Below are 27667 nucleotides of genomic sequence, written 5' to 3' on the forward strand. Positions count from 1 at the left end.
AAAGGCGAAGAGTTAGGGGTGACATGATAGAGGTTTACAAGTGGGTGAATGGACATAACAAAGGGGATATTAATAGGGTATTAAAAGTATCAACACAAGACAGAACACGAAACAATGGGTATAAATTGGATAAGTTTAGATTTAGGAAAGACTTGGGTAAATACTGGTTCAGTAACAGAGTTGTTGATTTGTGGAACCAATTACCGCGTAACGTGCTGGAGGTGGGGTCCCTCGATTGTTTCAAGCGCGGGTTGGACAAGTATATGAGTGGGATTGGGTGGTTATAAATAGGAGCTGTCTCGTATGGGCCAATAGGCCTTCTGCAGTTGCCTTTGTTCTTATGTTCTTATGATAGTGAGTCTTCTTCCGTGTTTATTTCCCTACCTATTTTTGTATCATCGGCAAATTTGCAAATGTTGCTACTCAAACCTGAAACTAAATCATTTATATATATCATAAACAACAGAGGTCCCAATACAGAGCCTTGAGGCACTCCACTTACAACATTTTCCCACTCGACTTAACCCCATTTGAACTAACTCTCTCTTTCCTCTGGTATAGCCATGCCCTAATCCAACTTAATATAGCACTGCATAATGCAAGAAAAATGACAGGTTGGATAACAAGAACTTTTCACACGAGAGATGCTATACCGATGATGATACCTTTCAAAACGCTTGTGCTCTCTAGAGTGGAGTACTGCTGCACAATGACAGCCCCTTTCAAAGCTGGAGAAATTGCTGACCTGGAGAGCGTGCAGAGATCCTTTTCTGCTAGAATCCACTCAGTAAAACATCTAAACTATTGGGACCGACTAAAGAGCCTAAAACTGTACTCCCTTGAGCGCAGGCGGGAGAGACACATAATAATTTACACATGGAAAATATTAGAGGGGCTGGTCCCAAACCTGCACACAGAAATAACATCACATGAGACCAGAAGACATGGCAGGATGTGCAGAATACCCATGTTGAAAAGCAAAGGTGCAACAGGTACTCTGAGAGAGAACTCTATCAACATCAGAGGCCCGAGACTGTTCAACACGCTTCCGCTACACATAAGGGGCATAACTGGCAAACCCCTCACAGGGTTCAAGAGAGAACTGGATAAGCACCTCCAAAGGATACCTGATAAACCAGGCTGTGACTCAGACGTCAGGCTGCGAGCAGCCGCGTCCAACAGCCTGGTTGATCAGTCCAGCAACCAGGAGGCCTGGTCGACGACCTGGCCGCGGGGACGCTAAGCCCCGGAAGCACCTCAAGGTAACCTCAAGGTAAGGTAAGAACCCCGAATACCATAAGCCTCTATTTTTTTAATCAGTCTTTTATGTTGCACTGTGTCACTGTATCATATGTACTGACACCCTTTCTAAGCACATGTCCTGACTCTCTTTTTAAGCACATGTGCTGACTCTCTTTCTAAACACATATGCTGACTACCTTGCTAAACACATGCTGACTTCGTTTCTAAACACTTTTATGATGAAAATCTTTCAAAGCGCATGGGCTGACTCCCTTTCAAAGCACATGTGCTGACTCCCTTTTTAAGCACATGTGCTGACTCCCTTTCTAAGCACATGTGCTGACTCCCTTTCTAAACCCATATGCTGACTACCTTTCTAAACTCATGTGCTGATTCACTTTCCATGCACATGTACTAACTCCCTGTCTTAAAACATGTGCTGAATCTCTAAACTCATATGCTGCCTCACTTTCTAGGACTATGTGATGACTCCCATTCTAAGCACATATGGTGACTCCCTTTCAAAGCAAATGTGCTGACTGCATTTCTAAGTACATATTCTAACTACCTTTCTAATCACTTATGCTGACTTCTTTCCTAAACACTTAACTGACTCCCTTTAAACTACACTACACTACACATAGAAATCACAATAGTGTGATGCATCAAAGAACAAATCCACAAGGGCCGTGACGAGGATTCGAACCTACGTCCGAGATGATCCCAGATGCTGCCTTAATCGACTGAGCTACGACATGGTCAAATGAGTTGAAACCGAAGTTCTACTGAACTTACTGGATCCTGCAGCCTCTCCGAGACACAAACCAGGGTTTTACACAACTCCCCCCTGCACTCGAGCTATGTTAATAGGCCGTTCTACCTCTTTGCCCTTACTTCATTACATACAGAAATCACAATAGCGTGTTGCATCACTGAACAAATCCACAAGGATTTGTGGATTTACTGGAACTTATTGGATCTTACTGGATCCTGCAGTCTCTCCGAGAAACAATTTTGTTTCTGACTCCCTTTCTAATCACATGTGCTAACTCCCTTCCTAGACACATACAGTGACTCCGTTTCGAAAACCATACGCATACTCTTTATGTCAGCACATGTCTTGACTCCTTTTCCTCACACATGTGCTGACTCCTTTTCTAAACTCGTGCTGTTTCCCTTTCTAAACACATAAGCTTACGCCCTTTTTAAGCACATGTGCTGACTGCATTTCTAGGCACTTGTGCTGACTCTCTTTTTAAACACATATGCTGACTTTTTTCTATACACCAATGCTAATTCTTTTACTAAACACTTGTGCTAACTCCCTTTCTAAAAGTATATGCTGACTTCCGTTCTAAACACATGTGCTGATCCCCTTTCTAAGCACATGTGCTGAATCCCCTCTCTGATAAACACATGTGGTAACTACCTTTCTAAACACATGTGGCAACTACCTTTCTAAACAAATTTGTTGTCTCCCTTTCTAAGCACATGTGCTGTCTCCTTTTTTAATCACATGTGCTGATATCTTTTCTAAATACATATGATGTCTCACTTTCTAAGTTTATGTGCTAACTCACTTTCTAAGCATGTGCCGATTTCTTTTCTAAATACATATGCTGACTCACTTTCAAAGCACATGTGCTGACGCCCTTTCTAAACATATGTGCTGACTCACTCCTAAACATTATATGCTGACACCTTTTCTAAGTACATATTCTGAATCCTTTCTAAACACATAAGCATATTCTTTTTGTAAGCACATATCCTTTTTCCTTTTCTACACACATGTGCAGAATTCTTTCCTAAACACATATGCTGACTCCCCTTCTAAGCACATGTGATGACTCCCTTTCTAAGCACATGAGTTGTCTGTCTTTATAAGAACATGTGCTGACTTTCTTTCTAAGCACATGTGCTGACTTCCTTTCTAAACACATGTGCAGACTTCCTTTCTAAACACATGAGCAGACTTCCTTTCTAAACACCTGTGATGATTTCTTTTCTAAATACATATGATGTCTCACTTTCTAAGCACATGTAATGATATATTTTCTAAATACATATACCGATTCACTTTCTAAGCACATTGCTGACTCACTTTCTAAACAACAATCTAATTGCCTTTCTAAATACATGTGCTGACTTCCTTTTTTAACACATATGCTGATTCACATTCCATGCACATGTACTGACTCCCTTTCTTATCCCATGTGCTGACTCTCTTTCTAAATTTATATGCTAACCTCCATCCTAAGCACATGTGCTGACTCCCGTTTTAAACACATATGCTGACTTCCTTTCTAAACACAAATGTTGATTTCCTTTCAACGCACATATGCTAACAAGTTTTATCTAAACACATGTGTCTAGAAAGGGAATTAGCATATGTGTTAAGAAAAATAGTCGGTATATGTGTGTTTAGAAACAGAGTCAGCACATATGTAGTTAAAGGTGAGTCATAACATGTTCTTAAAAAAGAAGTCAGCATATGTGCTTGAAAAGGGATGAAAAAGAAAAGAGCTGTCTCTTTTTCTAAAGACATATACTGACTCCTTTTATAAACAAATATATTTGTAAAAGGGTGCCGGTCGGCCGAGCGGACAGCACACTGGACTTGTGATCCTGTGGTCGCGGGTTCGATCCCGGGCGCCGGCGAGAAACAATGGGCAGAGTTTCTTTCACCCTATGCCTCTGTTACCTAGCAGTAAAATAGTTACCTGGGTGTTAGTCAGCTGATACGGGCTGCTTCCTGGGGGTGGAGGCCTGGTTGAAGACCGGGCCGCGGGGACACTAAAGCCCTGAAATCATCTCAAGATAACCTCAAGATAACAACCAGATCCCTTTCGCAATCCGACTTCGCAATTTCAACACAATCCAGCTCGTATCTTGTAATTCTATCATCATTACCTAGCCTCAAAACTTTACATTTATCAGCATTAAACTGCATCTGCCAATCTTTTGACCATTTCAAAACCCTATTTTGATCAACTTGAAATGCTAGTGAGTCTTCTTCCGTGTTAATTTCCCTACCGATTTTTGTATTATCGGCAAATTTGCAAATGTTGCTACTCAAACCTGAATATAAATCATTTATATATATTATAAACAACAGAGGTCCTAGGACAGAGCCTTGAAGCCCTCCACTAACAACATTATCCAACTCTGACTTAACCCCATTTGTACTAACTCTCTGTTTACTTTGGAATAGCCAATGCCCTTATCCAACTTAATATAGCACCCCCAATGGGCAATAATCCAACTTAATATAGTACCCCCACATGGGCTTAGAAAGGAAGTCAGTACGTATGTTTAAAAGGTATTAGCACATATGCATAGAAAGGGAGTTAACATATGTGTTTTGAAAGGAAATCAGCATGTGTGTTTAAAAAGGGAGTCAGCAATGTGCTTAAAAATAGAGTCAGCACATGTGCTTAGAAAGACAGTCAACACATGTGCTTAGAAAGGGGGTCAGCACGTGTGTTTAGAAAGGGAATCAGCATAAATGTTTAGGAACGGAGTCAGCACATGTGTTGTGAATGGGAGTCAGAAATGGGCCTTGCATAATAGGCTGAGAAGTGCGTTCTGGCTGCTAGGTACGACATATATATATATATATATATATATATATATATATATATATATATATATATATATATATATATATATATATATATATATATATATATATATATATATATATATATATATATATATATATATATATATATATATATATATATATATATATATATGTCGTACCTAGAAGCCAGAACGCACTTCTCAGCCTACTATGCAAGGCACGATTTGCCTAATAAGCCAAGTTTTCATGAATTAATGTTTTTTCGACTACCTAACCTACCTAACCTAACCTAACCTAACTTTTTCGGCTACCTAACCTAACCTAACCTATAAAGATAGGTTAGGTTAGGTTAGGTAGGGTTGGTTAGGTTCGGTCATATATCTACTTTAATTTTAACTACAATAAAAAAAATTGACCTCATACATAATGAAATGGGTAGCTTTATCATTTCATAAGAAAAAAATTTGAGAAAATATATTAATTCATGGAAACTTCGCTTATTAGGCAAATCGGGCCTTGCATAGTAGGCTGAGAAGTGCGTTCTGGCTACTAGGTACGACTTATATATATATATATATATATATATATATATATATATATATATATATATATATATATATATATATATATATATATATATATGCGAACAAGTCTGAATGGTCCCCAGGACTATATGCGACTGAAAACTCACACCACAGAAGTGACTCGAACCCATACTGTCAGGAGCAATGCAATTGGTATGTACAGGACGCCTTAATCCACTTGACCATCACGACCAGACATAAGGAAGTGATAGCTGAAGCTATATGAACCACTTCCCTGCTGGCACTCGGATGGTAATCTTGGGCATAGCATTTTATCAAATCACCTCATTCTTTGGGGCACACGTGAGGAACACAAATGCGAACAAGTCTGAATGGATGCTCCTGGCAGTATGGATTCGAGCCACTGGTTCGGATCCCCGCCGGCATCCGGGTATATTGGCGACTTGTCACCTCTCCTGACAACTATTTCCTTGTTCTCACGAAGGCTCTTAGCTGCCGCTTTAAGCTCTGGGGACAGTATGGTGCTTCTGTAGTTGCCTCGATTCTTTCCTCCTTCCGCAATAAGTTCTGCTTGTAAGGTGTCTTTGGTGGTGACCTTCTTTTGTGTCTCGAGGTCGAATATGTCGTCCAACAGAATCTCCAACTCCACTTTCCGGGCCATCTCACTTGGTCTGGACATAACGTGACAGTTTATACCCAGATTTAGGAGAGTCACTTGGTCCTCAGTGAGGTTGATTCCTGCAAGGTTCAGGAAGCCGTCTCTTGGTCGTGGAATTGCCATAGGTCCTCCATGTATAGAAGGTCACCACCAAAGACATCTTACAAGCAGAACTTATTTTGGAAGGAGGAAAGAATCGAGGCAACTACAGAAGCACCATACTGTCCCCCCGAGCTCAAAGCGGCAGCTAAGAGCTTTCGCGAGAACAAGGAAATAGTTGTCAGGAGAGGTGACAAGTCGCCAATATACGTCTTTCTTAAAAAGACGAATATCTGGCGAAAATGAACCTCATACTCTCTGACCAAACTAAATTCCAAAGGGTAACGAAGGACACTACAGCCGAATTGAAAGCAAAGGTCAACAAATTGATAGAAACTGTGAACGCCAAGAAATCCGGACTCAACCTGCCAAAGATTATTGGGGAATATAAACCTGGATACGCGTATGGAAATGTCAAGACACATAAGCCTGGAAACCCACTTCGGGTAATCATCAGCCAGATACCCACACCCACGTACAGACTGGCGAAACGACTCAACGGCTTGCTGACTCCTTATGTCCCTTGTGCCTTCAGCCTGAAGTCTCCAAAGGAATTTGTTGACTTACTCCGGGGAACACGGGCCACGGGGATAAGAGCCTCGTTGGACGTAGAATCACTGTTTACCAACGTACATGTGGATGAAACAATCGGGATGATAGCGGACAGAGTGTATCGTGATCCAGCCTGTACTCCTCTTGACATACTAGAAAACATTCTAAGGAAACTACTCCAAGCTTGTACTAAAGAGGCACCCTTCTTGAGGCCGGATGGGCACATGTATAAGCAAGTTGATGGGGTCGCCATGGGTTCTCCCCTAGGTGTCCTGTTTGTGAACTTCTACATAGGTACCATCGAGCAAAAAGTCTTAGTCGACATGAACTTGAAACCGGCCATACCTGCAGTATGTCGTCAACATACTGCAGGTATGTTGACGACATTTTCACACAGGTACCTGATGTCAGACATCTGCAGGAGCTGAAGGAGGCATTTGAGCAGAATTCTGTGTTGCGTTTCTCTTACGAGATGGAGAAGGATGGGAAGCTGCCCTTTCTAGATGTAACAGTCATGGAAAGGAGCGGAGGTTTCCACACTGCAGTCTACACTAAGGAAACAAACATAGGAATGTGCCTAAATGCCAACAGTGACTGCCCAGACAGGTACAAGAGGAGTGTTGTTAACGCTTATGTCGACCGTGCTCTCAGCCACAGCTCAGGATGGAAGCAAGTCGACGAAGAACTCTGTAGGGTAAGGCAGGTCCTAGTCAACAACGGCTTCTCCAATGGTTTCGTTGAAGACATCATAAGAAGGAAAGTGAAACGCCATGCAACATCGGAAGAGACAACTAACACAACACCTATACCCCCTATTAGACTATTTTACAGGAACTTCTTTTCCACAGCTCATAAAACAGAGGAAAGGGTCCTGAAAGATATTGTTAATAGAAACGTTATCCCTACAGAAAAAAATCAGAAGATACAACTGACGATTTACTATAAAACCAAAAAAACGGTCAGCCTTCTCATGAGAAACTCTCCAGACACAAAGCAGAACGCTTTAAAAGAGACCAACGTCGTCTATGCCTTCAAATGCCCTCTTGGGGACTGTAAGCCTAAAAAAACTCAGTATATAGGCAAGACAACAACATCTCTTTCCAGGCGATTAACGATGCATAAGCAACAGGGCTCCATTAATTAAGGAACATATAATCTCTTCCCACAACCAAACCATCACCAGAGAAATCCTAGCAAACAACACAGAAATCATTGATAGATACAGCGATAGCAGACGGCTTGACATCTGCGAGGCACTACACATCAAGAAGTCAACACCAGCAATCAACAGGCAATTAATGCACAACTATATTCTACCCACTTCAAGACTCTGCTCCAATATAGAAGCATCAAGAAATATGGGCCAATAGGCCCTCTGCAGTTACTTCCATTTTTACCTTCAACACCCAATGTTTTGTGTTCTATCTTGTGTTGAAAGTTTTGTTCACCTCATTCAAAACTGTTGTAACATATCACCTCACCCAAAATGTGGGTATAAAAGGAAAAATGAAAGCTGTTTAAATCATAGCATAAGTAAGAACTCTGTTTAGTGTTTGCAGATAATAGTTGTGTGTGTGTAAACTAAAAGTCTTTGAAAATGTCATAAGTTATTACGAAACGCGTTCTAGTGTCGCGTCAGACTAGAAATAAAAATGAATTTTGGAGAATTGATTTTTCAATTACCATCAACAGTGAAAAGAAACATAAGAAAGACCGAGAAAATTCGTGTTAGAATTATTAATCTTACTTTTTCGGTCATATTTAATAATATATGTCTACAGGAAAGACTGCTACCAAAATATATATATATATATATATATATATATATATATATATATATATATATATATATATATATATATATATATATATATATATATATATATATATATATATATATATATTTATATATATATATATATATTTATATATATATATATATATATATATATATATATATATATATATATATATATATATAGCATTTCACCAAATCACCTCATTCTTTGGGGCACACGTGAGGAACACAAATGCGAACAAGCCTGAATGGTCCCCAGGACTATATGCGAATGAAAACTCACACCCCAGAAGTGACTCGAACCCATACTCCCAGAAGCAACGCAACTGGTAACTACAGGGCGCCTTAATCCGCTTGACCATCACGGCCGTCAAAAGGAAGTGATAGCCGAGGCTATTTGAGCCACTTCCCCGACGGCAACTCGGATGGTAATCTTGGGCATAGCATTTCACCAAATCACCTCATTCTTTGGGGCACACGTGAGGAACACAAATGCGAACAAGCCTGAATGGTCCCCAGGACTATATGCGAATGAAAACTCACACCCCAGAAGTGACTCGAACCCATACTCCCAGAAGCAACGCAACTGGTAACTACAGGGCGCCTTAATCCGCTTGACCATCACGGCCGTCAAAAGGAAGTGATAGCCGAGGCTATTTGAGCCACTTCCCCGACGGCAACTCGGATGGTAATCTTGGGCATAGCATTTCACCAAATCACCTCATTCTTTGGGGCACACGTGAGGAACACAAATGCGAACAAGCCTGAATGGTCCCCAGGACTATATGCGAATGAAAACTCACACCCCAGAAGTGACTCGAACCCATACTCCCAGAAGCAACGCAACTGGTAACTACAGGGCGCCTTAATCCGCTTGACCATCACGGCCGTCAAAAGGAAGTGATAGCCGAGGCTATTTGAGCCACTTCCCCGACGGCAACTCGGATGGTAATCTTGGGCATAGCATTTCACCAAATCACCTCATTCTTTGGGGCACACGTGAGGAACACAAATGCGAACAAGCCTGAATGGTCCCCAGGACTATATGCGAATGAAAACTCACACCCCAGAAGTGACTCGAACCCATACTCCCAGAAGCAACGCAACTGGTAACTACAGGGCGCCTTAATCCGCTTGACCATCACGGCCGTCAAAAGGAAGTGATAGCCGAGGCTATTTGAGCCACTTCCCCGACGGCAACTCGGATGGTAATCTTGGGCATAGCATTTCACCAAATCACCTCATTCTTTGGGGCACACGTGAGGAACACAAATGCGAACAAGCCTGAATGGTCCCCAGGACTATATGCGAATGAAAACTCACACCCCAGAAGTGACTCGAACCCATACTCCCAGAAGCAACGCAACTGGTAACTACAGGGCGCCTTAATCCGCTTGACCATCACGGCCGTCAAAAGGAAGTGATAGCCGAGGCTATTTGAGCCACTTCCCCGACGGCAACTCGGATGGTAATCTTGGGCATAGCATTTCACCAAATCACCTCATTCTTTGGGGCACACGTGAGGAACACAAATGCGAACAAGCCTGAATGGTCCCCAGGACTATATGCGAATGAAAACTCACACCCCAGAAGTGACTCGAACCCATACTCCCAGAAGCAACGCAACTGGTAACCACAGGGCGCCTTAATCCGCTTGACCATCACGGCCGTCAAAAGGAAGTGATAGCCGAGGCTATTTGAGCCACTTCCCCGACGGCAACTCGGATGGTAATCTTGGGCATAGCATTTCACCAAATCACCTCATTCTTTGGGGCACACGTGAGGAACACAAATGCGAACAAGCCTGAATGGTCCCCAGGACTATATGCGAATGAAAACTCACACCCCAGAAGTGACTCGAACCCATACTCCCAGAAGCAACGCAACTGGTAACTACAGGGCGCCTTAATCCGCTTGACCATCACGGCCGTCAAATGAGGTGATTTGGTGAAATGCTATGCCCAAGATTACCATCCGAGTTGCCGTCGGGGAAGTGGCTCAAATAGCCTCGGCTATCACTTCCTTTTGACGGCCGTGATGGTCAAGCGGATTAAGGCGCCCTGTAGTTACCAGTTGCGTTGCTTCTGGGAGTATGGGTTCGAGTCACTTCTGGGGTGTGAGTTTTCATTCGCATATAGTCCTGGGGACCATTCAGGCTTGTTCGCATTTGTGTTCCTCACGTGTGCCCCAAAGAATGAGGTGATTTGGTGAAATGCTATGCCCAAGATTACCATCCGAGTTGCCGTCGGGGAAGTGGCTCAAATAGCCTCGGCTATCACTTCCTTTTGACGGCCGTGATGGTCAAGCGGATTAAGGCGCCCTGTAGTTACCAGTTGCGTTGCTTCTGGGAGTATGGGTTCGAGTCACTTCTGGGGTGTGAGTTTTCATTCGCATATAGTCCTGGGGACCATTCAGGCTTGTTCGCATTTGTGTTCCTCACGTGTGCCCCAAAGAATGAGGTGATTTGGTGAAATGCTATGCCCAAGATTACCATCCGAGTTGCCGTCGGGGAAGTGGCTCAAATAGCCTCGGCTATCACTTCCTTTTGACGGCCGTGATGGTCAAGCGGATTAAGGCGCCCTGTAGTTACCAGTTGCGTTGCTTCTGGGAGTATGGGTTCGAGTCACTTCTGGGGTGTGAGTTTTCATTCGCATATAGTCCTGGGGACCATTCAGGCTTGTTCGCATTTGTGTTCCTCACGTGTGCCCCAAAGAATGAGGTGATTTGGTGAAATGCTATGCCCAAGATTACCATCCGAGTTGCCGTCGGGGAAGTGGCTCAAATAGCCTCGGCTATCACTTCCTTTTGACGGCCGTGATGGTCAAGCGGATTAAGGCGCCCTGTAGTTACCAGTTGCGTTGCTTCTGGGAGTATGGGTTCGAGTCACTTCTGGGGTGTGAGTTTTCATTCGCATATAGTCCTGGGGACCATTCAGGCTTGTTCGCATTTGTGTTCCTCACGTGTGCCCCAAAGAATGAGGTGATTTGGTGAAATGCTATGCCCAAGATTACCATCCGAGTTGCCGTCGGGGAAGTGGCTCAAATAGCCTCGGCTATCACTTCCTTTTGACGGCCGTGATGGTCAAGCGGATTAAGGCGCCCTGTAGTTACCAGTTGCGTTGCTTCTGGGAGTATGGGTTCGAGTCACTTCTGGGGTGTGAGTTTTCATTCGCATATAGTCCTGGGGACCATTCAGGCTTGTTCGCATTTGTGTTCCTCACGTGTGCCCCAAAGAATGAGGTGATTTGGTGAAATGCTATGCCCAAGATTACCATCCGAGTTGCCGTCGGGGAAGTGGCTCAAATAGCCTCGGCTATCACTTCCTTTTGACGGCCGTGATGGTCAAGCGGATTAAGGCGCCCTGTAGTTACCAGTTGCGTTGCTTCTGGGAGTATGGGTTCGAGTCACTTCTGGGGTGTGAGTTTTCATTCGCATATAGTCCTGGGGACCATTCAGGCTTGTTCGCATTTGTGTTCCTCACGTGTGCCCCAAAGAATGAGGTGATTTGGTGAAATGCTATGCCCAAGATTACCATCCGAGTTGCCGTCGGGGAAGTGGCGCATATATATATATATATATATATATATATATATATATATATATATATATATATATATATATATATATATATATATATATATATATATATATGTCGTACCTAGTAGCCAGAACTCACTTTTTGGCCTACTATTCAAGGCCCGATTTGCCTAATAAGCCAAGTTTTCCTGAATTAATATATTTTTTCTATTTTTTTTCTTATGAAATGATAAAGCTACCCATTTCATTATGTATGAGGTCAATTTTTTTTTATTGGAGTTAAAATTAACGCAGATATATGACCGAACCTAACCAACCCTACCTAACCTAACCTAACCTATCATTATAGGTTAGATTAGGTTAGGTAGCCGGAAAAGTTAGGTTAGGTTAGGTTAGGTAGTCGAAAAAGCATTAATTCATGAAAACTTGGCTTATTAGGCAAATCGGGCCTTGCATAGTAGGCTGAGAAGTGTGTTCTGGCTACTAGGTACGACATATATATATATATATATATATATATATATATATATATATATATATATATATATATATATATATATATATATATATATATATATATATATATATATATATATATATATATATATATATATATATATATATATATATATATATATATATATATATATATATATATATATATATATATATATATATATATATATATATATATATATATATATATATATATATATATATATATATATATATATATATATATATATATATATATATATATATATATATATATATATATATATATATATATATATATTATAGCGTAGTGGATACAGCATGCAACTGCCACCTTGTTGGCCAGTGTTCGAGTCCCCTGGTGGGTTGAGTGTCTAAAAAGTTATAAACTTCAGCTACTGGAATAGGGTAGTCTGTGCATTAAGCATTTGGCACTGAGTTTTCCCATATAACAGGAACCGATGAAAGAGCATCCGAGGTCCCACACTATCTCATCGCCTGGGAGAGGATTGGAATTCTGGTTGGTTAAATACCCCAGAATTCCTACCTCTCTTATGGCTTTGAAGTATAGCGTAGTGGATACAGCATGCAACTGCCACCTTGTTGGCCAGTGTTCGAGTCCCCTGGTGGGTTGAGTGTCTAAAAAGTTATAAACTTCAGCTACTGGAATAGGGTAGTCTGTGCATTAAGCATTTGGCACTGAGTTTTCCCATATAACAGGAACCGATGAAAGAGCATCCGAGGTCCCACACTATCTCATCGCCTGGGAGAGGATTGGAATTCTGGTTGGTTAAATACCCCAGAATTCCTACCTCTCTTATGGCTTTGAAGTATAGCGTAGTGGATACAGCATGCAACTGCCACCTTGTTGGCCAGTGTTCGAGTCCCCTGGTGGGTTGAGTGTCTAAAAAGTTATAAACTTCAGCTACTGGAATAGGGTAGTCTGTGCATTAAGCATTTGGCACTGAGTTTTCCCATATAACAGGAACCGATGAAAGAGCATCCGAGGTCCCACACTATCTCATCGCCTGGGAGAGGATTGGAATTCTGGTTGGTTAAATACCCCAGAATTCCTACCTCTCTTATGGCTTTGAAGTATAGCGTAGTGGATACAGCATGCAACTGCCACCTTGTTGGCCAGTGTTCGAGTCCCCTGGTGGGTTGAGTGTCTAAAAAGTTATAAACTTCAGCTACTGGAATAGGGTAGTCTGTGCATTAAGCATTTGGCACTGAGTTTTCCCATATAACAGGAACCGATGAAAGAGCATCCGAGGTCCCACACTATCTCATCGCCTGGGAGAGGATTGGAATTCTGGTTGGTTAAATACCCCAGAATTCCTACCTCTCTTATGGCTTTGAAGTATAGCGTAGTGGATACAGCATGCAACTGCCACCTTGTTGGCCAGTGTTCGAGTCCCCTGGTGGGTTGAGTGTCTAAAAAGTTATAAACTTCAGCTACTGGAATAGGGTAGTCTGTGCATTAAGCATTTGGCACTGAGTTTTCCCATATAACAGGAACCGATGAAAGAGCATCCGAGGTCCCACACTATCTCATCGCCTGGGAGAGGATTGGAATTCTGGTTGGTTAAATACCCCAGAATTCCTACCTCTCTTATGGCTTTGAAGTATAGCGTAGTGGATACAGCATGCAACTGCCACCTTGTTGGCCAGTGTTCGAGTCCCCTGGTGGGTTGAGTGTCTAAAAAGTTATAAACTTCAGCTACTGGAATAGGGTAGTCTGTGCATTAAGCATTTGGCACTGAGTTTTCCCATATAACAGGAACCGATGAAAGAGCATCCGAGGTCCCACACTATCTCATCGCCTGGGAGAGGATTGGAATTCTGGTTGGTTAAATACCCCAGAATTCCTACCTCTCTTATGGCTTTGAAGTATAGCGTAGTGGATACAGCATGCAACTGCCACCTTGTTGGCCAGTGTTCGAGTCCCCTGGTGGGTTGAGTGTCTAAAAAGTTATAAACTTCAGCTACTGGAATAGGGTAGTCTGTGCATTAAGCATTTGGCACTGAGTTTTCCCATATAACAGGAACCGATGAAAGAGCATCCGAGGTCCCACACTATCTCATCGCCTGGGAGAGGATTGGAATTCTGGTTGGTTAAATACCCCAGAATTCCTACCTCTCTTATGGCTTTGAAGTATAGCGTAGTGGATACAGCATGCAACTGCCACCTTGTTGGCCAGTGTTCGAGTCCCCTGGTGGGTTGAGTGTCTAAAAAGTTATAAACTTCAGCTACTGGAATAGGGTAGTCTGTGCATTAAGCATTTGGCACTGAGTTTTCCCATATAACAGGAACCGATGAAAGAGCATCCGAGGTCCCACACTATCTCATCGCCTGGGAGAGGATTGGAATTCTGGTTGGTTAAATACCCCAGAATTCCTACCTCTCTTATGGCTTTGAAGTATAGCGTAGTGGATACAGCATGCAACTGCCACCTTGTTGGCCAGTGTTCGAGTCCCCTGGTGGGTTGAGTGTCTAAAAAGTTATAAACTTCAGCTACTGGAATAGGGTAGTCTGTGCATTAAGCATTTGGCACTGAGTTTTCCCATATAACAGGAACCGATGAAAGAGCATCCGAGGTCCCACACTATCTCATCGCCTGGGAGAGGATTGGAATTCTGGTTGGTTAAATACCCCAGAATTCCTACCTCTCTTATGGCTTTGAAGTATAGCGTAGTGGATACAGCATGCAACTGCCACCTTGTTGGCCAGTGTTCGAGTCCCCTGGTGGGTTGAGTGTCTAAAAAGTTATAAACTTCAGCTACTGGAATAGGGTAGTCTGTGCATTAAGCATTTGGCACTGAGTTTTCCCATATAACAGGAACCGATGAAAGAGCATCCGAGGTCCCACACTATCTCATCGCCTGGGAGAGGATTGGAATTCTGGTTGGTTAAATACCCCAGAATTCCTACCTCTCTTATGGCTTTGAAGTATAGCGTAGTGGATACAGCATGCAACTGCCACCTTGTTGGCCAGTGTTCGAGTCCCCTGGTGGGTTGAGTGTCTAAAAAGTTATAAACTTCAGCTACTGGAATAGGGTAGTCTGTGCATTAAGCATTTGGCACTGAGTTTTCCCATATAACAAGAACCGATGAAAGAGCATCCGAGGTCCCACACTATCTCATCGCCTGGGAGAGGATTGGAATTCTGGTTGGTTAAATACCCCAGAATTCCTACCTCTCTTATGGCTTTGAAGTATAGCGTAGTGGATACAGCATGCAACTGCCACCTTGTTGGCCAGTGTTCGAGTCCCCTGGTGGGTTGAGTGTCTAAAAAGTTATAAACTTCAGCTACTGGAATAGGGTAGTCTGTGCATTAAGCATTTGGCACTGAGTTTTCCCATATAACAGGAACCGATGAAAGAGCATCCGAGGTCCCACACTATCTCATCGCCTGGGAGAGGATTGGAATTCTGGTTGGTTAAATACCCCAGAATTCCTACCTCTCTTATGGCTTTGAAGTATAGCGTAGTGGATACAGCATGCAACTGCCACCTTGTTGGCCAGTGTTCGAGTCCCCTGGTGGGTTGAGTGTCTAAAAAGTTATAAACTTCAGCTACTGGAATAGGGTAGTCTGTGCATTAAGCATTTGGCACTGAGTTTTCCCATATAACAAGAACCGATGAAAGAGCATCCGAGGTCCCACACTATCTCATCGCCTGGGAGAGGATTGGAATTCTGGTTGGTTAAATACCCCAGAATTCCTACCTCTCTTATGGCTTTGAAGTATAGCGTAGTGGATACAGCATGCAACTGCCACCTTGTTGGCCAGTGTTCGAGTCCCCTGGTGGGTTGAGTGTCTAAAAAGTTATAAACTTCAGCTACTGGAATAGGGTAGTCTGTGCATTATATATATATATATATATATATATATATATATATATATATATATATATATATATATATATATATATATATATATTTATATATATATATATATATATATATATATATATATATATATATATATATATATATATTTATATATATATATATATATATATATATATATATATATATATATATATATATATATATATTTATATATATATAAATTAATAATTTTAACACAAATTTTCTCTATCTTTCTTACATTTCTTTTCACTGTTGATGGTAATTCAAAGATCAATTCTCCAAAATTCATTTTTATTTCTAGTCTGATGCGACACTTGAGCGCGTTTCGTAAAACTTATTACATTTTCAAAGACTTTAGTTTACAAACACACAACTGAAACTGAATAGAGCTTACACATTTTCGAGTTTATATCTACATTTGGGTAAGGTGGATGAGGTGAAAACAAACTTTCAAAAATGGGTATTGAATGGGTATTAAAGTCAAACACAAGACAGAACACGAAACAATGGGTATTGAATGGAAGTAATTGTAGAAAGCCTATTGATCCATATTTCTTGATGCTTCTATATTGGAGCGGAGTCCTGAAGTGGGTAGAATATAGTTGTGCATTAATTGGCTGTTGATTGCTGGTGTTGACTTCTTGATGTGTAGTGCCTCGCAGACGTCAAGCCGTCTGCTATCGCTGTATCTATCGATGATTTCTGTGTTGTTTGCTAAGATTTCTCGGGTGATGGTTTGTTTGTGGGAAGAGATTATATGTTCCTTAATTAATGGAGCCCTGTTGCTTATGCATCGTTAATCGCCTGGAAAGAGATGTTGTTGTCTTGCCTATATACTGAGTTTTTTTAGGCTTACAGTCCCCAAGAGGGCATTTGAAGGCATAGACGACATTGGTCTTTTAAAGCGTTCTGCTTTGTGTCTGGAGAGTTTCTCATGAGTAGGCTGGCCGTTTTTCTGGTTTTATAGTAAATCGTCAGTTGTATCTTCTGATTTTTGTCTGTAGGGATAACGTTTCTACTGACAATATCTTTCAGGACCCTTTCCTCCGTTTTATGGGCTGTGGAAAAGAAGTTCCTGTAAAATAGTCTAATAGGGGGTTTAGGTGTTGTGTTAGTTGTCTCTTCAGAGGTTGCATGGCGTTTCACTTTCCTTCTTATGATGTCGTCCACGAAACCATTGGAGAAGCTGTTGTTGACTAGGACCTGCCTTACCCTACAGAGTTCTTCGTCGACTTGCTTCCATTCTGAGCTGTGGCTGAGGGCACGGTCGACATAAACGTTAACAACACTCCTCTTGTACCTCACCAATTCCTTCTTCTACACCAAGCCCCAGCATAAGGTTTCCTGGAGACATCCCAGGTCTAAGCATTGGCACCAACTCGACCTGGTGCTTACGGGGCGTAACAATCTGAGAAATATCAAACTGACCCGCAGCTTCCAGAGCGCAGATTGCGACACCGATCACTCTCTCGTCGTTTGCAGTGTAAAGTTCCAACCCCGGAAAATCCACAGAGCAAAGAAGGAGGGAAGACCACGCATTAACGTAAACAAGACCCGTGACCTTCACAAGGTGGAGGAATTCACTGCGGCGCTGGTAAATGCCCTTCCTGTACCACCCTGCGATAGTGCAAGTGAGAGGTGGTCACATCTCAGGGCCACTATTTTCAACACTGCCATGTCCACCTTCGGTAAGAGGCAGAACAAGTCAGCAGATTAGTTCGAGGCCAGTGCAAAGGAACTGTTACCCCTCGTAGAGGAAAAGAGACGAGCTCTCTCATCCTGCAAGAACCTGCCCTCAGAAAGGAACCTACAGGCCCTCCGTACTGCCTGCAGTAGAGTTCAACAAACTGCGAGGCGTTGTGCTAACGATTACTGGCTTCGACTCTGTTCCAGCATCCAGACTGCGGCCACTGTCGGCAACATAAGAGGCATGTACGAAGGGATCAAACAGGCAACAGGCCCTACACAAAACCGGACGACTCCTCTAAAGTCAGCCACTGGAGAGATCATTAAAGACCGTGATCAACAGATGAATCGCTGGGTGGAACATTACTCCGAACTCTACTCCGGAGAGAACTTGGTCAGTGTAGAGGCTTTGGATGCAATCGAGTGCCTGCCCATCATGGAAGAACTTGATCTTGAACCGACTGTGGAAGAAGTTGAGAAAACAGTGGATTCACTCTCTTCAGGGAAGGTCCCAGGAGACGACGGGATTCCGCCTGAAGTTATCAAGTGCGCTCGTGGAACACTTAAATCTGAGCTTCATGAACTTCTGTGCCAGTGCTGGAGGGAGGGCTCGGTGCCACAAGACATGAGAGATGCAAACATCCTCACTCTCTACAAAAATAAAGGTGACAGAAGCGATGTCAACAACTATCGCGGCATATCCCTCCTCAGCGTCGTCGGCAAACTCTTCGCTAGGGTCGTCTTGGTCAGGCTTCAGATTCTTGCCGAAAGAGTGTACCCCGAGTCACAGTGTGGTATCCGAGCAGAGAGGTCGACCACTGACATGGTGTTCTCCCTGAGACAGCTTCAAGAAAAGTGCAGGGAGCAGAGAAAAGCCTCGTACATTGCCTTCATTGACCTTACAAACGCCTTTAACCTCGTAAGTAGGGACGGACTCTTCAAGATCTTGGCCAAAATTGGTTGTCCACCCATCCTACTCAGCATGATACAATCGTTCCACAAGGACATGAAGGGGACAGTCGTGTACGACGGCTCAACTTCTGAACCATTCAACATTAACAGTGGTGTTAAACAGGGGTGTGTTCTTGCTCCAACCCTGTTCGGCATCTTCTTCACGATCCTCGCCAAGCATGCCTTTGGAACAACCACTGAAGGCATCTATCTCCACACAAGATCTGCGGAAAGTTCTATAATCTATCCAGACTCCGAGCAAAGACAAAAGTACAGATGCGAATCTTCAGGGAGTTCCTCTTCGCCGACGACGCAGCGATCACCACACACACACAGCAGAAGGCCTGCAGCAGCTGCTCGACCGCTTTGCCGCAGCCTGTTCCGCATTCGTCCTGACAATCAGCCTGAAGAAGACACAGGTGATGGGACAAGATGTCAATGAGCTACCCTGTATAAATATAGCAGACTATGTGCTGGAGGCAGTTCACGAGTTTGTGTACCTGGGCTCCACAATCTCAGACACCCTTTCCCTGGACATTGAACTTAACAGGCGTATCGGGAAGGCTGCAACAACACTTGCCAGGCTCACAAAGCGCGCTTGAGAAAAGGCCAAACTGACAGTACACACCAAGGCACAAGTCTACATGGCATGTGTGGTGAGTACACTTCTCTACGGCTCGGAATCCTGGACCCTGCACTCTCGCCAGGAGAGACGGCTCAGTACCTTCCACATGCGGAACCTGAGACGCATCCTTGACATCACGTGGAAAGACCACGTCACCAACAACACTGTACTCGAGAGAACAGGAGTCCCTTCCATGTTCACTCTCCTGAAACAGAGACGCATGTAATGGCTGGGACATGACACACGCATGGTCGATGGCCGCATTACCGAAGGACCTCTTGTATGGAGAACTGGCATCAGGAAGGAGACACACAGGAAGACCTCAGCTGCGTTTCAAAGATGCCTGCAAACGCGACCTCAAGCAGATGAACATCGACATCAACACTTGGGAGGCAGCAGCTGCGGACAGATCTGCCTGGAGATGTAAAGTGCAGAAGGGACTCCAGCAATTCGAGGATGAACTGAAGAGACAGGCGGAGGATAATAGGCTTCAGAGGAGGTCTCGACCACTGTCAGACGCACCCGCTTCGGCGTTTATCTGCGCTCGCTGCAGTCGAGACTGTCATTCTCGGGTTGGCCTTCACAGCCACAGCAGGCGCAGCATCCAACTAGACTACAACAACTAGACACCCAAGGCACAACTCCATAACCCCACGGGATTGATGGATGCATACCACATATATTTATATGACAGTGTCAGACCACGAAGGAAGAATTGAAACAGAAATTTCCTTAAGTACTTTCGTATATATAATAATACATCTTCAGAAGGGTGAGTTACATGTACATTGATTTGGACATATATTGGCAGGAGAGAGGTGAAGTGAGGTACAATGATAAATGTATGACTGGGAATGGATGGATATAAATAGGGGGCTGCATCTTATGGGCCAATAGACCCATAGGATGTATGTATGGCCCAATGGCCCAATGTAATGGCCCACTGTATGGGCCAATAGGCCCATACATTGATATTAATAAGAGAGCGGATATTTACACGGTATTAGGGAGAGCAAATGTGTATCAATGATCCTACTCAAATCACCCTTTAACTGATCATTCAAAAATTTATTTAAATTATACAAACTACTGCTAATATCCAAATTACGTAATTTTGTACTCTGTATTAGAGCAGATTCAATTATGTTCCTATTGAAAGTACTTTTACAATTCATTACTAAAGAAGCCATCTCCCAACCAATTTGGTGAGAATCTTCTTGACAAATGAACAAACAAAGCATTAGACAATTGGCCATGTCTTACAGAGTATTTATATCGCGATATTCTACATTTCAAATCTTTAGATGTTTGCCCAACATTGAACCTATTACAATCTTTACAAGGTATTTTATAAATGACACAATTATCACTACGAGGACTGTGTCTAACTAAAGGTTTTCTAACAGTATTTTCGTAATTAAACAATACATGTATATCAAAAAATTTCAAGGCCTTGACAATATTTTCAAACCCAGAAAAATATGGTAAACATTATACATTCTCTGGGCGAATTTTCTCACTGCATATATTATTATAATATGTACGAAGTGCTTTGCTACGGCAAACTTCCAAAAAACTTAGTGGAAAACAAAGCTTGAGACCAATAGAATCAATATTCTTAAACTCTCCATCTACGAGTTCTGGACTAACAAGCCGAAGAGCTCTTAGATACATAGAGGAAAAAATAGAATTGTTCACATTGTATCTTTGCCCTGAGAAATAATGAACATAAGATGTTCGTAGGCCTTGGCCTTCATAAGATGTTCATTATTTCTCAGGGCATAGATACAATGGGGAAAATAATTGTTTTCCTCTATGTATAACCTTCGGTAGTTAGTCCAGAACTCTTAGATGAAGATTTTACAATTATTATTAATACATGTACCAGAATTACATATAAATTTATTATTTAAACTTAAATAAATTTTTTATTATATTTAAGGGAGCAATTTGTGTTACATATGTCAATATTAGCGAATTCACAGAACTAAATAATTTTCCTACGGGCTCACCATAGCCCGTGCTACTTGGAACATTTGGTCCAGGTAGCAAATCTAAAACAACAACAACAACTAAATTATAATTTGATCCTGGAGTAACACAATTTATAACAAATGCTTCAACAGCTGACAAATAACATTAAGAATATACATAACGTATTTTAGAGAATAATAAATGAATTAAGTATTTAAATTTGAAATTATTATTTGTTGAATTTGTAAGGAGATAAATAATGTTATAAAAGTGAATCTTAGCAAATTAATAACAAAATATTTATCTGATCTTTGAATATTTAAATGTGTTAAGAATGTTTCATACAACCATAAAATAACATATACAATTTTTCAAAGAATTTCACTTAAAGCACATAAATTTATTATTTAAACATGTAAAAACTAATATTTATATATAGAGAAGAAAATAGTTTCAGAAAAAAACATATATTATATAAATTATATATATAAATATTTTAACCATTTTTGGATTAAACATTGCTAAAAGTCCCTTTTTCCACACTTGACATGCCCACAACACTCTGGAAACGTTGATAATAGTTTCTACAATCTTCTGTGTATGCTGGGCTGGTATCTTATTTACCAGATCTCCCAACACATTGTTGGAAGAATAATATTAATTGATTAATATATAGTTAATCCTTCCTGCATACTGGTCAGTCTTGCCTATTGTAACTAGATTAGTGAGTTTCCGGACTTTCTGAATGATACTTCTCATAAGTTTCGAGTCTTTGGTGTTTTTAACTGGGAGTTAGTCTTAAGGGAGTGAATGGAGCCATCATAGAAGTGTTTCCTTCACAGGTGAGTCATACATGACTGTTACTGCTCATTCTAGGCAAGACTGGTCGCTTGGAACAGTCACGGTGCCAAACACTGACTCTTTCAACTAATCTGAAACACTCTGATAGAAGGAGCAGCTAACTATCCGCCCCCAAGGAATTGAAGAGTTTATGTGAGGGTATTGTCTTGTGTCGCGGTGTCCAGTACAACACTCACACAGTCCCATGACAACAGTCACCATGACAACAGTCACCATGACAACAGTCACCATGACAACAGTCACCATGACAACAGTCCCCATGACAACAGTCACCATGACAACAGTCACCATGACAACAGTCACCATGACAACAGTCACCATGACAACAGTTACCATGACAAGTCACCATGACAACAGTCACCATGACAACAGTCACCATGACAACAGTCACCATGACAACAGTCACCATGACAACAGTCACCATGACAACAGTCACCATGACAACAGTCACCATGACAACAGTCACCATGACAACAGTCACCATGACAACAGTCACCATGACAACAGTCACTATGACAACAGTCCCCATGACAACAGTCACCATGACAACAGTCCCCATGACAACAGTCACCATGACAACAGTCCCTATGACAACAGTTACCATGACAAGTCACCATGACAACAGTCACCATGACAACAGTCACCATGACAACAGTCACCATGACAACAGTCACCATGACAACAGTCACCATGACAACAGTCACCATGACAACAGTCACCATGACAACAGTCACCATGACAACAGTCCCCGTGACAACAGTCACCATGACAACAGTCACCATGACAACAGTCACCATGACAACAGTCACCATGACAACAGTCACCATGACAACAGTCACCATGACAACAGTCACCATGACCACAGTCACCATGACAACAGTCACCATGACAACAGTCACCATGACAACAGTCACCATGACAACAGTCACCATGACAACAGTCACCATGACAACAGTCACCATGACAACAGTCACCATGACAACAGTCACCATGACAACAGTCACCATGACAACAGTCACCATGACAACAGTCACCATGACAACAGTCACCATGACAACAGTCACCATGACAACAGTCACCATGACAACAGTCACAATGACAACAGTCACCATGACAACAGTCACCATGACAACAGTCACCATGACAACAGTCACCATGACAACAGTCACCATGACAACAGTCACAATGACAACAGTCACCATGACAACAGTCACCCTGACAACAGTCACCATGACAACAGTCACCATGACAACAGTCACCATGACAACAGTCACCATGACAACAGTCACCATGACAACAGTCACCATGACAACAGTCACCATGACAACAGTCACCCTGACAACAATAATAACAGATAACAGGAGAGGACTTCCAGGGCCTAACAGATAACAGGAGAGGACTTCCAGGGCCTAACAGAACCAGGTGGGATAAAACGTTAAATGAATTGATGTTGTTGAGGCGGAAGACCATTACTGTTCCTGACAATAATGATCCCATTGAGAGGCTCACCTTCCTTGTATATCCTTCTTGTCCTGTAAACACCTGCAAGATTAAGTGTTCTGTCAGCAGAAGATTCCCTGAGAAAACTACAGTCCTACAGCTTAAGTTAGTGACTCACTTGTTAAGGAAGCCCCATCTGAGTCCTAAGTAGCCTGTCTTAGGTTTTCCAGCTAGCTTAAACTGAGTGTCAAGATAGCCAACAATATCGGGAGCTCCTTCACCCATCTTGGGTTTTTCACAATCTCCACCGAAGTAGGCATTAACTTTGGCTGGCACGAGAGACTCGACACCAGTTGATGGATCAACCATCTCATGACACATGTCTCTGAAGACAGACCTCACTAGGATCAATATGTCATTCTCTTGCCACTCGACTCCTTGCTTTCGCTTCCTTTGCATCTGCCTCAGGAAGGAATTTTTGAGGCAGAATCCTGCAGGGGTCGGAACTTTCCAATAGCGGGAGTCCCACCAGGAAAACTGGTTCTTGACGTGTCTGGGCATCCAAGGCTCAGCCTTCAAGCGGGAGAGGAGAGTCTTGCAGGTGAGAAACACCCGGCGCTCTTGAGGCTCCAGCTGCTGCAGCACCTCCACCTCTGTCGCAGCCAGGCTACACCTCCACGACCCATCTTCTGTGTTGCTGAGCTGGATTATTTGTGAGGTGTCGGGCGTGAGGGGAGGTCTGCTGATCTCCTCAGGCCATGGCACCACCACCACTGGCACTAAGTCAACACTGACCAACAACAGCGGATACTCACTTCCCTGCCAGGCCAGTGACAGTGCCACACCCACCTGCGTCTTGGTCAGGCCAGGTGGCACTAGACTAAGACGCTTGTCACCAATGGTGTGGCTCTTCAGGCACTCTCTCACTCTATCATAAAACTTTGTTACAAAATTATTCCCATGGAGACTAGAATTTTTAGTCTTAATTTTGACTTTTAACTTGTGACCGCTGGCTAAGACTTCTTTCTCTGTTTGTTGTATAACTTTAACTTTGACTCCAGGAAGCTCCTGGAGAACAAAATTAACGTCGAACTCATCGGGACAATAGAGCCTTGTACCATCTGCAGCGCTCCCAGACAGTCTCAGTTCCCCTCTGAAAATTTCATCTGAAACATTTTCTGTAATTTGTTGAAGTTCTTTCATTACTTCATCCTTGACCTCTTGTGCTTCACACATAGTGAAGTCAACCGTTGTCTTCTCCAAGTCTCTCACCAAGCTCCCCAAGTCAATACGGTAGAGAAGGTTCATTGCAGTTTCTGTTGGGTCATTATTTATGTGTTCAGTATTAGATGATGATTCAGGTTCACGTATATTGTACTTCAGGAGATACTGAGAGAAATGTCTACGGACTTCTTGTGGGGTAGTTCCCGCCCTGCAGGTAGGTTCAGGTTCTATAATAAATTCTGCTAAAAGTTCATGAACGTCATCATGAGCGAACATTGCAGCGAGGTGGGGAGGTGTGTGGCCGTATCTGTCAGGCAGGAGCGGCTGGGCACCAAGGCTCAGGAGGAGGAGGACGCAGCCTGACTTGCCATGAGCGGCCGCTTGGTGGAGGGCAGTGGTGGCAGCGGTGGGATCCACTAGTGTGTCTACTGCCAGGCCTCCCACCTTCACCAGCAGGTATATCAGCTGCTGCAGCCCACTTCGTGAGGCCACCAGGAGAGCCTGGGGCCCTGTGGACAACACCAGGAGAGCCTGGGGTCCTGTGGACCACACTCGGGATCCCCTAGCTCCTGCTGTCTTCTTGACCCGAGTAGTCTTCTTGAAGTAGCTAGTGAAGAGAATTTCCTGAACGTCGAGAGTCTCTTGCACCTGTTTCTTGTCGATGGGGTGTGTTATCTTCTCCTGTAGGTCCTGCAGCTTGTTCCTTTCCTTGTTATAAATACTCTGTAAAATATGTTGGGTTATAATTACTCACAATTATTATCACAACATTTTAATACATTGAACATTGCAAAACATTGGTTTCTGATATCATATTTATATATAAAAAACAATAGATGTTAAAAAAAATATATATATAAAATTAAATGAAAAATATTATAATAATAATAATGGCTCTTGCAGATTTTTTAAACTATTGCTGTAAGGATGTTGTTGAAGAAGCCGAAATGCCTCACAAAGAATTGTTAATGTCATTTTTATCTTATACACTGATAGATACATGAATTATTACATATATGATATGCAATTTGTTTACTTTAGACCAAAATAACTTTGTAGTCTCATCTTACCAAAATATACCAATTATTCGTCAATACTGCCAAAATATAATATTTAAATAGGTTATTATAAAATATTGTTGGTGTTGTAACATAATCGAAAATAGAGAAAAACGCATAGAGTGGGGAGGAGTGAGGTGGAGGGGAGGAGTGAGAAAGAGTGGTCAGGTGAAAGGGAAAGTTTACAATGGGAGAAAATGGATTAGAGTACTTTAATTAGATAAGAGGTAGATAGGAAGAGTAGATAGTAGTAGAAGTGCTAGACAAAAGAGTGGAAAATGTAGGAAGGAGTAAGAAGAAATAGAAGTAAAGGAAGAAGAAAGAGTAAGGGCTGCCACCAACCATTCAAGAGTTATTAATAAGATAAAGAATGGAACTTGTAAATCCAAAAATTTTAACTGATGTTATCTCGTAACAACTGTATGCATTTATATCATATCATCAAGAATTATTAGGACATAATCTTTAGCAAGTAAACTTCAGAATGTTCTCTACTCTAACTTTCACTAATATAGGCATAAATCCAAACTCTAGGGATCAGAATTAAAGAAAATTTAAAAGTAATTTAATCAATTATTAATTTGTATGTATATATTCAGGAAAATTCACAATCATATGGATATCATAACTCAACCCTTTCCCTTGATGATCATTTGTCAACATTAATTCAGAATTTGAAAATCACACAACATATAAATTGGAAAGCACAAAATACGTCAACCTTACAATTTCACTCACCAAAGTCTCTAAGTATAAGATGGTCAGCAAGGAGAGAGTGATACGGCTGACAGCTAGAGTTCTCACCGGCCTGGTACAGGTCGATGGGACAGGTAACATGAGAGACAGACATAGTCATGGCTACTGGAACGTCTCTCTCTTTCTCTGTATCTCTCTAATGTACAATTTAACGTTTATTTAAGGGGGGACTGGGAGCTAAACTCCGCCTACCAGCAGATAGCCTCTGACTATCTTCCTACCACACTTACACAACAGCTTGTTTGATGGAAAGAACACATCCAACGTCTGCAGTTACCTGTTTAGCTGAGAGCGAGGTCACCTGATACGACCTGACCTCTACTTAACCTGTGACAATTAACACTCAAAAGGTGTGACTTTTGAAATGCTAAGGGCCGACAGCCTGGCGCCGCCACTATCCTGTGTACTTACTCTCGTAAACATTTGAACTCTCGTTACACGTGAAATATTAAATAAACCAATTTATGGTGTTCCATTATAATATTAACAAAATTAAATTTAAATGTAATCAACAAAGGAAAAATGTGTTTATTCTGTTGAGCATGTTGAGCCTCGCTAAATAGGATAAGTGGGACGGTTCTACCTGTTAGGCGCAATATGTGTGCTTGTGTAGGAGAAAGATCGTAAGTAGTGTAAACCGGGCCAGAAGCCGGCAATTTTAATTTTTTCCCATGCCGGCTTCTGGCCCCTGGGTTTTACGAACTTTTTTC

General features: G+C 42.2%; 2 protein-coding genes across 3 annotated transcripts in view; one reads left to right on the forward strand and one right to left on the reverse strand.

Annotated features, from left to right (window-relative positions):
• The window catches only part of LOC138350992 (galactoside alpha-(1,2)-fucosyltransferase 1-like), a 440933-nt gene that overhangs the window by 101122 nt on the left and 312144 nt on the right, over nucleotides 1-27667 (forward strand). The gene's annotated exons all lie outside the window — the stretch shown is intronic.
• LOC123747979 (uncharacterized) overlaps nucleotides 20372-27667 on the reverse strand; it is a 143701-nt gene continuing 136405 nt past the window's right edge. Inside the window, exon 5 of the mRNA XM_069304590.1 lies at nucleotides 20372-25866. Within this exon, the coding sequence (XP_069160691.1) occupies nucleotides 24094-25866 (1773 nt within the window). The 3' untranslated portion in view covers nucleotides 20372-24093. The remainder of the gene's footprint in view (nucleotides 25867-27667) is intronic.

The sequence above is a fragment of the Procambarus clarkii genome, chromosome 5, assembly GCF_040958095.1.
Source record: "Procambarus clarkii isolate CNS0578487 chromosome 5, FALCON_Pclarkii_2.0, whole genome shotgun sequence".
NCBI classification, from domain to species: Eukaryota; Metazoa; Arthropoda; class Malacostraca; order Decapoda; family Cambaridae; genus Procambarus; species Procambarus clarkii.